We start from the raw sequence: 16,508 nt of genomic DNA on the forward strand, positions 1-16,508 counted from the left end.
AAAAGTAAGAGTTGGACACTCAACCAACTGAGCCACTCAGGTGCCCCGCCCACTTGTCTATTCATATAGCCTTTCAGTATCTTGATATTCTTACAGTTATTTTTATTGGAGTATTTTAATTTTTATTAGAATCCATATTGACTTTCTCACTAAACCACAGGGGTCCTTATTTACTTCACTACTAGTATCAACTTTTTTCTGGCTAAAAAAAGTTTTATTTCCCAAATTCTTTAAAGTTAATATGTTACACTAGCAGAAGCTAAAGTGGATGGATTATTTTATAAAAATAATTTTTTATTACAGTGAATTTTTAAAAAATGGCACAAGTAGGCCTGGGATTGTGTCCTGGGCTTGCTAGGAGTTAACTTCTTCTAAGCCATTGGGCTATATCACCTGTGTCTAAGCATTGTCCTACATGAAGGTCAGCAGTAGATATTTTGAATATTGGGTAATAATAAGTTCAAATAGCCCTCTGAGCCATCTTTCAGAAAATATCCTTTCAGAAAAGGAATCAAAATAGCCAGGTGAGCCAGCTTTCTTAGCAGACTATCTGGAAGAGAAGAAAGCAATTACATTTGGAGAAATTCCTTTGAAAAGAGGTGATATTTTCTCCGGGCTGGCCTGTTCTAGATATTTTTAAAAGACAACTCTCTTCCTGTTTTCCCTGTTTTTTGATCCTAACATTTATTCCTGGAGTAATAATAGATGATAATGGGATTTGAATTCCCTTTAACATAAAAGAAACTTTCATTTTTCCCTTTTAGACTTCAATTTCAGAGTGCTTCTTTTGGCCTTGGAAATTCATGATTTTACTCCCAGCATACCCTATGAAATACTTCACTGGTAAATTTCAGATTTACTTAGGAAATGAGGCCTCAGGGGTGTTGATGGCATTTTAGCAGGTAGTAACTCAGTTTGTCTCAAAAAGTTCTCTTTTTTTCCCCTATACTTATTTTTTAAAGCAAAAGAAAGATTTCAGGGCACATTAGTGTGGATGTTGTATTTGCTTGTGGTGAATTACAGCAAGTTACCCACTCACTGCAAGAATACAGGAGTGTAGCTGCCATGGGAAGGATGTTCATCCAATTTACTTTACAAATATTATATAGGTTTTCTGAGTATTAGTTATTTTTACAGTTAGGAAATATAGATTCTCATAAGTAACATTGGGGAGACACATGCTAAGTAAAATCTGATAATCACATTTCAAATGCAGAGCCTGCTCAATTCAGATGGTCTGAAGGTAGCATAACATAGACTAACAAAATGGAGACTGTGTAAGAAAAGTTAAGAAACATGTTTAAGTTAGAAAGTTTACCATAAGCCTAATTTCGATTTCCAGAAGGAAAGAGAGAACAGCAAAAGGCCAACAGTTGAAGAAATGGTGGCTGAGAATTTCAGACATTGATGAGAAACCAGAATCTTTCAATTCAGGAAATCCAGTGAAACCCATGTCAGATAAAAGCAAATCCATGTCTAGAATCACCTAACAAAAAGTGAAAAACACTGAGAACAAAGAGAAAATATTGCAAGAAGCCAGAGGGAGCAAAAAGCCATATTATTAAAAAAAGATCAGTAATAAGACCGACCAGACAGTCTCAAATCAGCAGCCAGTGGAAGCCAGAGACAATGAAAAGCATATCTTTGTGCTTCTGAGAGAATGTAGAGTGTGAACCAAGAACAATAGATAAAATAAAACCTATTTTTTAAGAATGAGGATGAAATGAAAGCATTTTCATGTAAGAAAAACTGAGATAGTTTAATGTAACTAGATTACACTGAATAAATAGCCAGACATACTTTTGGGTCACCTGGGTAGCTCAGTGGGTTGAGCGTCCCACTCCTGATTTCAACTCAGGTCATGATCTCAGGGTTGTAAGTCTGAGCCCTGCGTCCAGCTCCACACTCAGCAGGTGTCTGCTTGAAGATTCTCTCCCTCTGCCCCCTTTCCATCTCTCTTTCTTTCTCTAAAATAAATCTTTAAAAGAAAAGATATATTTTAGGACAAAGGAAAAATTATCAAAGAAAGAAGGACAGAGAATAAAGAATAACAAGCAGGAAAAATACCAAATGTGGGTAAAGAGAAACGTTGACTATAAACAACAGCTTTTTTTTTTTTTAATTTTTATTTATTTATGATAGTCACACTGAGAGAGAGAGAGAGGCAGAGACACAGGCAGAGGGAGAAGCAGGCTCCATGCACCGGGAGCCCGACGTGGGACTCGATCCCGGGTCTCCAGGATCGCGCCTTGGGCCAAAGGCAGGCGCTAAACCGCTGCGCCACCCAGGGATCCCTAAACAACAGTTTTAATGCTTAGTTTGTGCTATAAAATTAAGATGAAATTAAATACTAGAAGCAGGTATTTAAATCAATAAGGAATGAGGAAGAACAGTTTAATATCCCAGTCATATTCCAGAAAAGATTTAAGACATCCCCATCCATTAGGCCTGCAGTGTCCAGTGTGGTAATTTACATTTAAATTAATTAACATTAAATTTAAATTTTGAAAATTTACAATTCAGTTTCTCTGTTGCAGTAGCCATGTCTGAAGTGCTCACTAGTTGTGTATGACTAGTGGCTCCTTTCTTGGTCAGGACTGATCATTTGAGGAAGTTCTGTTGGACAGTGCTGCTTTAGACAGGGAGTAGAGTATCCATGTTAAAATTTCTCATGTAACCACTGAAACAGAGGCACAAAACTAGGGGCTATATTGCACACCTAGAAGGGCATTAGGACGTCTTGGAGATTATTTTTGATTTTTCACAGCAACTGGCATAGGCAGGTGACAATGAACCTAGCCACCCTGGAATACAAGGGTTTAGTTCCACACCAGAGGAATGCTCCCATCCAGATCTAGTGATACAATAGAAGAGGCATCACTGAAAATAAAACAGATCATTGAATGACCCAATTTACTAGAAATACATAATTTCAAATGTATATGCATCTAATCCTATGGCTTCATGGTAAGTGGACATATTTATAAAGAGAAATGGAAAAAAAATAAAAAAAAAATAAAGAGAAATGGACAAATTGACCGTTATGGTAGAAATCTTTGAAAATGACTACCCTAATTGGTCAAATACATTTAAAAAGTAATGATAGAGTAATGACATGAACAAATAGAAAGATATCCCATGCCCATGGGTTGGAAGAACCCACATTGCTAAAATGCCCAAACTACCCAAAACAATTTACAGATTTAATGCAGTCCCCACAAAAATACCAACATTTTTCACAGAACTAGAACAAATAATCCTAAAATTTTCATGGAACCACAAAACATTGCTGCTAGCCAAAGCAGTCTTCAGGGAACAAAGCTGGAGGCATTACAATCCCAGATTTCAAGATAAACTACAAATCTGTAGCGATCAAAACAGTATAGTAGTGGACAAAAATAGACACATAGATCAATGGAACAAGGATAGAGAGTCCAGAAATAAACCCACATTTTTATCGTCAATTTATCTATGATAAAGGAAGCAAGAATATACAATAGGGAAAAGACAGTCTCTTCAACAAATCGTGCTGAGAAAACTGGAGAACTGCAGGCAGAAGAATAAGACTGGATCATTTTCTTATACCACACACAAAAATCAACTCAAAATGGGTTAAAGACCTATATGTGAAACCTGAAACCATGAAACTCCTACAAGAAAGTGTTGGAAGTAATTTCTTTGGTCACATACCTAGAAACATACCTAGAAATATTTTCTAGGTATGTCTCCTCAGGCAAGATAAACAAAAGCAAAGTTAAACTTTTGGGATTACACCAAAATGAGAAGCTTTCGCACAGCAAAGGAAACCACCAAAAAAACAAAAAGGCAACTTACTGAACAGGAAAAGATATTTCTAACTGATATATCTGATAAGGAGTTAATATCAAAATATGTAAAGAACTTCTACAAGCCAATGCCAAAAACAAATAATCCAACTAAAATGAGCAGAGGACCTGAATAGATATTTTTTCCAAGAAGATAGATGGCCAACAGACACATGAAAAGATGCCCAACATCACTAATCATCAGGTAAATGCAGATCAAAACCACAATGAGACATCACTTTATATCTGACACAGTGGCTAAAATCAAAAAGACAAGGAGTAAGTATCGGTGAGGATGTGGAAAAAAAGGAACCCTTATACACTATTGGTGGGAATGCAAACTCCTGCAACCACTATGGAAAACAGTATGGAGATTCCTCAAAAGTTTAAAAAAAAAATATATATATATATAGTTAAATATGTAGTTAAATATATAGTTACATATATAGTTAAATATGTATATATATACACACACACACATACACACACATGCATACACATACAATGGAATATTAGCCATAAAAAGAATAAGATCTTGCCATTTGCAACAACAGGGTATAATGCTAAGAGTGTATAATGCTAAGTGAAATAAGTCAATCAGAAAAAGACAAATACCATCTGACTTCACTCATATTTAGAATTTAAGAAACAAATTAACAAACAATAAAAGACAAAAACAGACTCTTAAATACAGAGAACAAACTAGTAGTCATCAGAGGAGAGGTGGATGGGAGAAGGGGTGAAACAGGTAAAGGGGGTTAAGAGTACACTTACCTTGATGAGCACTGAGAAGTGTATAGAATTGTTGAATCATTGTATTGTACACCTGAAACTAATATACAATTTGTATCGTACTTTTAAAAGGATAGAGAATAATAATATATTAAAGAAATAAACATTTTAGGTTAAGTTCTAAAAGGAGGAGGATACTGGAACAACAGAATTCTCAATTCTGATCAAGTGGACTAGAATAATATTAATTTTTTTAAGGATACTTGGAATATTTATGAAAAATGCCAATGAGGTCGTAACATCACAACAGTTTTCATAAACTGTGTTCTCTGGTCCTATTTCAAACAAATTAAAAATTAAAAGAAAATTTAGGCAAAAATCCAATTGTTTACAAATTTGAGAAATTTCATTCATTCATTCATTCATTTGAGAGAGAGAGAGAGCACGATGGGGTAAGGGCAGAGGGAGAGGGATAGAACCGTAAGCAGGCTCCACACTCAGCACAGAGGTGACATGAGGCTAAATCCCACAACCCTGAGATCATGACCTGAGCTGAAATCAAGATTCGGATGCCCACCAACCAAGCCACCCAGATGCCCCTAAAATTTCTTACAACTCAGTGGTCAAAGGGGAAAGTATGCTTTAAATAAGATACTCAGAATTAAATAGTAATTTTAATAGTAATATTAGAGCCTCTGAGATTCAGCTAAACTAGCTTAGAGTGAAATACATGGTCTTTTTAAATGCCAGTATCAGAAGTAAGGAAAGGGTGGAAAATAATAAGCTAAATCTAATAATTGAAAATTAGGAGGGAAGTCTTGATGCCTACAACTTGTTTTCAAATGACCCAGGGGGGAGAGAAAAGCAAATACTGCTAATTACTAGCAATTTCTAAGTTTTAGGAGAAGGATACAGATTAATCCATTCTTTGAACTTCTCTGTAGGTCTGGAATTTTTCTATTGGGGGAAAAAATAAAAACATTTTCTTTAAAATCAAGAATAAGGCAAAGATTCTGTTATCACCATTTCTATTCATTATATTAAAGTTCTTAGTGCAATATGACAAACAAAAGAAATGAAAATTATAAGGATTAAAAAGAAAGAAAAATTATTCTGATTTTCATATTTTATGGTGGTCTACATAGAAACCCCAAAAGAGTCTGCAGCTATGTTATTAGGATTAGTACTGTAAAGTTGTTGGAGATAGACTAATATGTAAAAATCTATTGCATTTCTATATATCAGCAACAATTAATTTTAAAAAATCATTAGAAATAGTTAATTATTGGGGCATTTGGGTGGCTCACTTGGTCCTAGGCTTAAGCCCCACATTGGGCTCCCTGCTCTGCAGGGAGTCTGCTTCTCCCTCTCCGTAGGCCCCTCCCTGTGGCTCGTGCTTGTTCTCTCTTCTTTCAAATAAATAAAATCTTTTGGAAAAAAAAATATCAACAGAAAAATACAAGGTACCTAAGAATATATTAAAGATGTATAATACCTCAGTGATGAAAAATTGCAAAACTTGGTTGAAGGTCTTTAAAGAAAGTCTAAAACAAAGTAAAATATGTGTCATGTTTATGGGTAGAAGAGACAGTATCACTGGATGGCAGTTTTTCCCAAACTCCTCTATTATGGGATGTAATTCAATAAAAATTCCAACAGATTTTTAACAAAACTTGACAAAGCTAATTCTCAAAAATAGCTCAGAAATAGCTCAGACACTTATGAAGAAGAACAAAATAGTTGATAGTTTTGCCCTACCATATATTAAGACTTATCATAATTAGGATGGTAGTAGATAAACCAATGCAACAGAGAGAGAGATTAGGAGAGAAAAGATGGGTTGTTTAGTACCCATATTCATTGAGTCCCTGGGCTTGTAATACTTTTTATACGTTTTCTAGAGATTGTTCCAAGAAGTGCGGTAGGCCCTGGCAATAAGGGGTAGAATTTCCCAATTGCCATCAGGTCCAAGTTGTGTATCTGGAGTCTGGTGCCTCTAGCTCTTCATGAACTTCTAAAATTACACACTAAATTTTATACTAATTTTTCTGGATGAGTGTTCATCAGATTCAGAGGGATTCTTTCATCCCCAAATGGTTAAAAGATGCTACATTCTTGACTATTTATGACACATGTAATTTCTGAGGTCCCCCCACCAGATGCTAGGTGATTACCCAAAGGATGTCATGTAAAGGTGTAAAGGGTATAAGGGGAGACGAGCAAGAAGATCTCCTCAAAGAGGTCATGTTTGAGCAGAGCTGAGTGTGGAAGGGTTCTGGCTATAGAGGGGGAAAAGAAGGGTTCTAGGCCAAGAGAACGATGTGTGCAAAGCATGGGAGCAGAGCCCAGGCCATCATGTGGGGAGCTGCCAATTAATTTAAGGGGAATAGTTACACAGGGAATATAGACATAGGACAAGAAATGAGGCCAGAAAATTGAGCAGTCATCAGATATTTCTATTCTGTGCTAATGAATAATATTCTGACATCTTTCTGCTTTTGAGGAAGCATGTAGGAGTAAATTTAACATGTTTTAGAGGTAGATGTGGTCGATACAGTTAAGGTGGGTCGAGTCTAAGGAGACTCAAATTTCTGGTCTCGTTTAGTACCATCACAATAAAAACTTTGTGAGCATGGTTGATTTTGCCATTGTAGTTATTGTTTAGGTGAGGGTAAGGGTAGGATGAAATGTGTTGTAATTGACCTTTCCGTGGTAGAAAATGCAGGTGAAAATGGTTAACAGACTGCATCGTGTATGTATTGTATGGATTATGTAGGTGGTTATAGATAAACATTTGATTGAGAATGGTTGGAATGTAGGTAGTATTTTGAAGCCGTGGGAAGGACGGATTTTAGAGTATGGTTTGGTATGCAGAAGGCCATGATATTTGGAAGGAGATGCTGTGCTAGGTAGGACCTGCACTGGGGGCTAGATACAAAGTAGTCAGAGGCTCCATTGCAGACTTACCTGACATTTTTTCTCCCCTTTCTACCAACCCCATTACCAGAAAGTCTACCATGGTAGCCTCAGGTACCACTGACCCAAGGGAATGGGATGAAAATTGTAGGTTACTAAAAGGAAGAGGAAAAGGCTCCTCTGGGCAATGGACAGGGGCATTGGAGTAGGGTGGCCAGAGTAGGAAACAGAAGATCTGAGTCCCCGTCTAACCTGTTCCATTAACCAGCTAAGTGAGCTCAAGCAAGTCACTTATCTTCTCCAAGACCCGATTTCCTTAGCTATAAAATGGGTTTGTGAAAATCAGCCTTCACTTTAGAAAGTTGTTATGTGGATCAAAGGATACCATGGATGATCTTCTCTGGTGGAATATAAAGTGCTGTGTTGTCATGTTGGTCAGTGGTTGGACTAGAGGGAGTGGCAGGGGACTCGCCACAAAGCAGCTACTGAATCAAATGCTGAGGGCAGGCTAAGATTCCATTGTACTTCCAGGCTTGAAGTCATGCAGTTATCAATTTATAGAGCAGCAAGAGGCCTGAGAAATAATGTTGTAGCAAGAGTGCAGAGATCTGCAAAGTTATTCTGTGATAATATTCCACAGACATTTCAAGTCAGGGGCTAGTCTAGAAGCCAGGTCTCCTCTCTAGGTGTGAGATTCATTCTGGCTAAACTTGTTCTGTCATGCAGGGGAACCTTCCCGAAAATCACAAACCTCATTGATGAATTTAACACAATCTAAATAGCATGTTGTTACCTGAGGTTTATCTTATCAGGAGCACTGGATGCTACATAGTCTGGGCCAGAGTGTGTTTATTCTAATGCTAAAGAGGAAAATAATTGGTCTTAAACTGGACTTATTTGCATTGCTTGCCGCTTTCTTGGAATAATGTGTGATATCAGTAATTAGAGTTATAATAGGGACAAAGGGCTGTCAAAATGTGAGTTGCTTTTGAATACTTTTCAGGTGGCTGCCTCCTCCCTGTCCTCTCTGGTTTTCTACAAGATCATTATAAACATCCTGCTGCTCTGCTGCTCATCCTGCAGTAGAATGATAGGCTTTACTAGTGGACGGGCTTGTACATACAAGCAGACAGAGCACTGTGCCAGTCGGGCCATCATCCTGCCTCGGTAGTCCTCGTTCACACCGGAACAGTAATGGGACACCGCTGGCTTCCAGAAGCAGAAGAGAAGTGAGAGTAGTGTCTTTGGAAACAGATTCATAATATCTGTGACAGACTGAATTTTTATTGTGTGCTGAGCATTATCTTGAACACTTCACATGTGTAATGTATTTTATCTTCAATAATCTGAGGAGGCAAGAACTTTATATTTGCCATTTGATACACGAGGAAAGTAAAATTGGGAAATCCGTACAGTCCGGTGTCACTCAGCTAGGATTCGGATTGAGGTCTCACACTGATGGTTATGCCCTTTCTCATACTTCCCAGCCATGTCCTCCATCTCTGGCAAATTCTTTCCCTTCCCCTCACTCACATTTTTCAACTTCAAAATGGTGATCACATGAAAAGCACCTCACCTCTTCACAGACATCAGAAGGATAAAATGTGCAGAAACATTTTGCAGACTCTAGAGTTTTGATTGTTGTTTGTCAAGTGCCCAGTAAATGTTTTTGTTTGCCATTCATGCTGTTCCATGTTGTAACAATTTCAATTTTATTAGCACTGAAGCTTTTCTTTTAAAAGCATAGATCTGTGGGTTGTTTTTGTTTTTGTTTTGTTTTTTTTAACTACTGATGTTTTGATAGAGCTATTGAAGGGTTCAGTTTGGAATTTCTGTGATTTGCAAAATCAAACGAGTTCAAGTTTGATATATTTTCTAGGGGTTTCTGTAACTTTACTTTCTGGCAGCAGGGGGAACAGTCTGGTGTGGTCAGTTGGCATACAAAGGCTTGATATGTGTCTTCTTTAATCTTCTCATGAGCACCTTGTTGTTAAGCGCAGCTGGCACACCGTGACATTTCAGGTGCCAGCCCAAATCTTGGGTGGATCTGCCGGGTGATCGAAAGTGATAACCTGGAGTGCCAGGGTGTCTCAGTAGTTAAGCATCTGCCTTTGGGTCAGGTCATGATCCCGGGGTCCTGGGATTGAGTTCTGCATCGGGCTTCCCGCAGGGAGCCTGCTTCTCCTTCTGCCCATGTCTCTGCATCTCTCTCTGTGTCTTTCATGAATAAATAAATAAAATCTTAAAAAAAAGAAAAAATAAAGTGATAACCTGACATCCGTGATCATCCAACAGGCCCAGGTTGCCCTGGAGTGACTCAGATTCCTTGGTCATGCTCCAGGACCTTGCTGTGTCCCTGGGCTCTGAGGGCTCAGTGTCACACCTAACCAGCTCTCAGCTTTTTGCCTCCCTCCCACACACACCCCTACTACCTTGTCACCTCTGCCCTCCACTTGTGCTCATTACAGGTGTTGCTAGAGTCCATGGTCGATGCCGCCGAGAATCTTTGTCCAAATGTGATGAAAAAAGCACACATTCGACAAGATTTGATTCATGCCAGCATTGAAAAGATTTCCATTCCACGAACCTTTGTTAAAAACGTCCTGCTGGAGCAATCTGGAGTCGATATCCTTAACAAAATTAGGTGGGTTTATGATGTCGAGAAACCAAGGTTCCATAGTTTCTGTGAATGCAGGGCAGGCAGCTGTGAAGAGTGTTATTGTTGGCTCTCTCCGTATAGAACGTGGTGGACATGTCTAATATGCAGTGACTGTATCTAAATAGAGCTGTGCGTAAACACATAGGTTTATACATTTCCAAAATAAGGTGACCACAAATACGCCTGTGTTCCTGAAGAGCATACAGTTAGTTACTTGATCTTCTTAACTGTTTTATTTTTAACCGGCGGGAGAGGGCATGTATATGTTTATAATCACTTTTTTCTCTTCCTGAAGCTTATCTTCCACCTTTAAAAGTTACTACCCTGAAGTTTGCTTTCTGCCACTGTGCTGTTCTGAGCAAATGCACAGTCTCTAAATAGGCAAAGAGGCCCACTGTGGCCTCACCATGTTTTCCTCCTGTGTTCTTTTGGTAGGTCTGTGATAACAGTGTACGTACTAATGCTGCTCTGGAGCATCAACATAGATTTGTGCTTGGCAAAGTTTGAAAAATACGCCAAGATACAAACATTGAGAAGGATGTGATCATCAAACAAACTGCCTTGGATTCCCATATAGAAACTCTGGAGTGCTTACCAGTCTGAATGATACTTCATGAATTTCAGTTCTTCTCAACTGGGGAGTCTGCAGACTAGAAACTATATTCAGAAATATTTTAAGTTTCCCCTCTTAACTCAATAAAATACTTAGATAAGCAAACAAGACCAAACCAAACCCTAGCTCTTATCTGAAGAATTGGGAGCATACTGAATGATGTGTAGCTGAATGAGAGCCTATGAGAAAAACGAGAGTTAAAATAAGCCAAAAATCATAGTACAATGTAGATTTGGAAGCTAGGTCATGGAACTTTGAGGGTTGAGGAATTCTGCAGGGATGGGACAGTGTCTGGTCTCAGGTACAGCTGTCCTGTGTGTGTGTGTGTGTGTGTGTGTGTAGATTTCTACAAATAAGAGATTCTAGGGCCAGCTCAGCTGAATGATAAGATAATTTGACAGACTTTAAGCAATGAAAGGACATTTAGAAGATTTATAGGACCCCATAGATCAGTGATTTTATTCACTCTAGCCCTGACTAGATTATACTTACATATTTCTGTAACCGGTAGTTTTAGGATTTTTATTGAAGCCCCTTAGGTACTGAGGGAAAAAAATTGTATTGGCCACCATTCTTCTATCCTATTGGATTGAACTACCAGTGGATCAGATTCTAATGCCTTTACTAGAGTTCCAGATTCTGGCAGATATGCTCACTTCTTCTGAAGATGGGCACATTCTGAGAAGTGAGCAGCAGGCTAGAACCCCTGTCATCAGTGAATCACTTCTGTGTTCATTAACTCCTTGCTTGGCTTTTTATAATGCATTATACAGAGCACTGATGGAATGAGTGAAAATATGCATGGCTACACCTGTGCATACGGTCAGATGCAGCTGTGCCCACGCAGGCTGAGTGGAATTATTTCCTCTAAAAAGTTTACAGTTTGGAAGTTCAATAAAGAAGCATAATATCCAGTAACAAAATGATAGAACAGTCCTGAAACTTGTGTGTGTGTGTGTGTGTGTGTGTGTGTGTGTGTGTGTGATTTTAAAGGATCTTTTTGGTGCTACAGTTTGAAACAGATAAACTACCCTTCCCCAACTCAGAGGGGGTGGGGAAGAGAAGGAGAAATAAAATGACAGATTCTATAGTTTTATGAGGAAGTAAAATTCCCAAACATGCCTTAAAAAAATGAGAGGAAGTACTTGTCAAAATGAGATTTCTAATTTTCCCCCTCATCCCAGGTTTAGAGTGGGACCTACTAATCTGTATTTTTTTTTAATTTTTTTTTAATCTGTATTTTTAATGAGACCCAGGTGAATCTTATCAGTGGACCGCTGGGGAATAAAGAAGTAAAGTGTTAGATAAATCCAATAGCTACTGAAACCTTGTTTCAGAGGCAGGAATTAAACAAACATCCTTTTATCTTTAGCCTAGGAAAATTTTTAATGTAGACATCAAAGACTTGGTGCTTCCATTTTTCTGATTTGCCATCTGAAATCTGCCTTGGTGGAAAAATGTCAATGCAAATTTACTGCCTTTAGGTTAAAAAGATTTTTCCCCCTGTTACACAAACAGACTTTCAACCTTAGCTTTAGGATTAAATAATTTTATTTTGATAACTCCCTTCCCCTGCTTTAAAATATTTAAAATTCTTGACTTCAAAAGCAGATTGAACTTTTAAAAGGCTATGTTGGAGTGTGGGTATCTCTCTAGCACATTCACTTTTAAAAGTGTTGTGCATTTGTGTCTATTTGTGCATATGTGCATTTAGGTAGGATTATTCAGACTGAACAGACTTAAGTGGAGTTTGAATTCTTGAAAATAGCCAATAACTACAATGCAGACTAAAAAAACAGCTCTCTGAGTGAGACCTTTATGGCTGACTTCTTAATCAGTGAAAACCCCAAAACTAGCTAGCGGGTTCCTTCCTGGCGTCGAGACCCCTTCTTCAGGTCAGGTGAGAGGCACAGAAACTGAATGTTTCCCTAACCTCTGTTAAAAGGCAGGAGAACAGTGAATCTGTAGCAATTTGAAGGAAGATGAGGAGTACAAGCAGAAGCAGTTGAGTATGGTACCGTTTGGTCGGTAGAGGTTTTTTTTTTTATTATTTTTTTAAGATGGGGGGAAATGCATATTTAAGTAATAACCAAAGTCTAACAATCAGACTCTCTTAATTTACTCCAGCCTGGGTTTGTTTTCCTTTTTGTCAATGGAAGAATTGTTCTTCACAACATGGTACATGTGGTTCCCATTAAGTTTGTCTTTACCCAGGTGTTTTTCATTTCTTCCACTAAATCTTGAGTTTTGAGATTGCAGAGGCAGGTTGAAATTGGTAAAGAAAATCTATTACCTGTGTGTTTATGGCAGCACTTAAAGCTTATCTTTGGAAATCCTTAGCCCTGTTCACACATTCTTCTATTCCATTTTCAAAGACAGAAGCAGAATCGCAGTTGACCTTATCAACAGCATAGCATCAAGGGTGGGTGATGTTTTTCCATACAAATTAAAATGTCACTGTGTACTTTTGTTTTTCACATAGTGAAGTGAAGTTGACAGTGGCCTCCTTCCTGTCTGATCGGATTGTGGATGAAATTCTGGATGCACTTTCACACTGCCATCATAAACTGGTGAGTGTGGTGGACATCTTGAGTGGGACTTCCTGTTGTGGGCTGCTGTGAAGCAGGGCAGGCTCCAACATGGGGATGTGGCTTCTTTCCTGCATTTTACTCTTTTGCAACTTTATGGGCCAAGATCCTGCTTTTCCCTCCTACAGTGCTTCCAAATATAGAACATGTTAGAACTTCTCCAGAGGGAATAGAAGGGGAAAGGAGAAGTAATTGTATTGAGAAGTTTTGTTGTGTGATTTATATTGCTGGTCAAAGGTTTTGGTATGAAATAATGCTGAGGCTGAGATCTAAAATTAAGAAAATTACGATTAATTTTTGTGTGCTTGTTTTGTTGCTCTCTGATATGATAATTTGGTAATGGACTATTCTTGAAAACATGGGGTGAGGGGAATGAAATATTTGGAGTCCAAAGAAAGTCAAGGGTAAAATGGACATGTCCTAGGGATTGATAGCTGCCGAGTGCCCAGCCAGGCCTCTTGGATGTAACTGAGGTGAAGAAATAAATTTTCTTCATCTAGAGACTGGTTTTATCAAAGTAGGAGACTTTACTTCCAATACTGTGCATATAAAAAATATATCAGACACTTCATGTGTTTTTAACTTTAGGAAGTCCTCTGAGGCACCTATGAAAGTTTTGTTACTCCTTACATCTTGCGTCATGAACATTGTAGCAATGTGATGTGATAGGAATCTCTCAAGCAAGTTATGACATATTCCCCAGAGAAACATTTCAGGTTAATTACAGGCTGGATATAGCCAGTTTTATGACATTGAATTGTTGGTGACGCCAGAAAACACCACGGTGAGAGCAACAGTAACTGCCTCTTTTCCACGAGGCAGGCAACATGAATATTCTGAAAAACTCATTTTAGAAAAATACATAGGCTGTCCTCTAAAATTGAAAAGGTAGGACAGGCGTCTAGAGCAGTGCCATCAAAATGCTGCCCATGGGTTGGAGCTGGCCCCACGAACCTATGGGCACCTGACAAGGTTAGGTCCACAGGCAAGAGGAAACACAGAGAAAATTCTGGAGCAATTTGAGATGGCCACAATACACAAACACAGTTATTTCTCTAAAGTTTCATTTTTATTGTATTTCACCAGTTCTATCGGTTTGTGGCAAACTGGAAATATAAAAAACTGGTTCCTCCCCACAGAGAATCTAAGAATCACTAGCTTCTAGCTTATGGCACAATAAAGAGCTATGTTATTGTTTAGAGCTCCCAAGTCAGACTTTTCCTTTTTTAAATAAGCAGACACAACATCCATGGAGCATGCTTTATAGAAACAGTTTCTCCATAACCCAAGGCTGCAAGGACCACCTCAAAATGCCCTCAACATGATATTGTATCAACGTGACCGTACATGAGCACCACACTGAAGGGTTGAATTTTCCGCTTTTTTTTTTTTAACATGTGTCCTTCTTTAAAGAATGTACTCAGAAAATATTGACTTTTTTTTTTTCAATTTAAAAAAGAATTGTGTGGGTACTTTTTTTTTTTTTAAGATTTTATTATTTTATTTATTTAATCATGAGAGACACACAGAGAGAGGCAGAGACACAGGCAGAGGGAGAAGCAGGCTCCAGGCAGGAAGCCCGATATGGGACTCGATCCCGAGACTCCAGGATCACGCCCTGGGCTGAAGGCAGGCGCTAAACCGCTGAGCCACCCAGGGATCCCTGTGGGTGCACTTTTATAGTAAGCTTTATTTTAATATTCTGCAGATTTGGATTGTAAGGAGAGAGCTTAGCTTAACTGTTATATGAAAGGAATAGTATCTAAAAAAAAAATGAAATTTTGTTTTCAGGGACATTCCAATTACATTAATATGTTCTCTAATTTAACTTTAGAAGTATAGCCAGAGGTTCCACGGTATTGTCAACTGGTTCTCAATTATCGTTTCACAAGAGTTAATCAAAGTTCCTAGTGATGATTCAGCTCAACACTAGAGTTTATTAATTTCAGCCCAGTTTATTCTCTTATCATTAATTTTTTTTAGGTTTACCTAGAGCATAACACTGGAAATTAATCAATCCTATTAAATATGGTATTCATGATCTGAAAACAATGAAAGCTAGCAGCAATTACAATTTTGTTAGCAATTTCCTTCCTTTCAGCCCTTTAAAAACTGAGAATGTTGGAAACATCTTGTGTCTCCTAATTAGATACTTTTAAAGCATTAGAGAGAGAAATAAATTATTTCAGAGGAAATATAAAATAAAATTAATAAAAAGAACACTCCTTGTTTTCTTCTAGACTAAGTATTCTTGTCAATTACTAAAGGAGGTTTTGTAATTTCTTGCTTAAGACAGTCCACCCTCCAAAGATAATAAGAGGTGAGTTATTGTAGTGGGAATGTGTTAAAAATTGTCATTAACCACACACAGGTGGAATCCTTCACTGTGCCACCTTGTGGAAGGTATCTTCCAGAATTCTGCTAACCTGCTCTTCCTTTGCCTCTGGTGCCTTTTCTCCTTGTACCCGTCTTGACTCTCTTAGACTGACCATTTCAGCAGACGAGGCAAGACCCTTCCTGAGCCTGAGGCCATAGAGATTGAGCTGGTGGAGGAGAAGCCAGCTAAACACTCTGTCATCACGATGGAGGAGCTCACGGAGATGGAGCGTTTGGAAGATCTGGATACTTGTATGGTAAGACACATCCTTTGGTGACACCATGACTCCATCACCATAGGGCTTTGCTACTAAATTTTTTTTTTTTTAAGATCTCACCTTTACAAACCAGACCAAATAAAACTCCCTGGCAGAGATCATTCTTTCAGAAACTTATTGCTTACAGAGATTGTTAATGAAGCTAATAAAGCTGAAGCTTCAGGTCCCCCTCCAAAGCCCGGTACCATACTTTGGATTTGTAATTTTATAAAACCTCATTTTATTTTATTTCATTTAATTCTATTCTATATTCCAATATGTTAACAGACAGTGTAATATTAGTTTTAGGTGTACAATATAGTGACTCAGCACTTTCATCCATCACCTGGAGCTCATCACAGGTGCCCTCCTTCATCCCCATCACCTATGTCAACCATCCCTCCACCAACCTCCCCTCTGGTGACAACGAGTTTGTTCTTTAGAGTTAACAGTATATTTCTTGGTTTGTCTCTCTCTTTTTTTCTTTTGCTCATTCTTTTGGGTTTATTTGTTTCTTAAAACTTTTCTTAAAGAGCATTCCCA

At 38.2% G+C, this 16,508-nt stretch overlaps 1 protein-coding gene across 4 annotated transcripts in view; it reads left to right on the forward strand.

Annotated features, from left to right (window-relative positions):
• The window catches only part of CARMIL1 (capping protein regulator and myosin 1 linker 1), a 312,127-nt gene that overhangs the window by 233,065 nt on the left and 62,554 nt on the right, over positions 1-16,508 (forward strand). For all 4 annotated transcript variants that reach the window (XM_038584305.1, XM_038584306.1, XM_038584307.1 and 1 more), the window contains exons 27-29: positions 9,941-10,116; positions 13,227-13,314; positions 15,816-15,965. In XM_038584305.1, the coding sequence (XP_038440233.1) occupies positions 9,941-10,116; positions 13,227-13,314; positions 15,816-15,965 (414 nt within the window). The remainder of the gene's footprint in view (positions 1-9,940; positions 10,117-13,226; positions 13,315-15,815; positions 15,966-16,508) is intronic.

Source organism: Canis lupus, chromosome 35 (genome assembly GCF_011100685.1).
Source record: "Canis lupus familiaris isolate Mischka breed German Shepherd chromosome 35, alternate assembly UU_Cfam_GSD_1.0, whole genome shotgun sequence".
Lineage (NCBI taxonomy): Eukaryota > Metazoa > Chordata > Mammalia > Carnivora > Canidae > Canis > Canis lupus.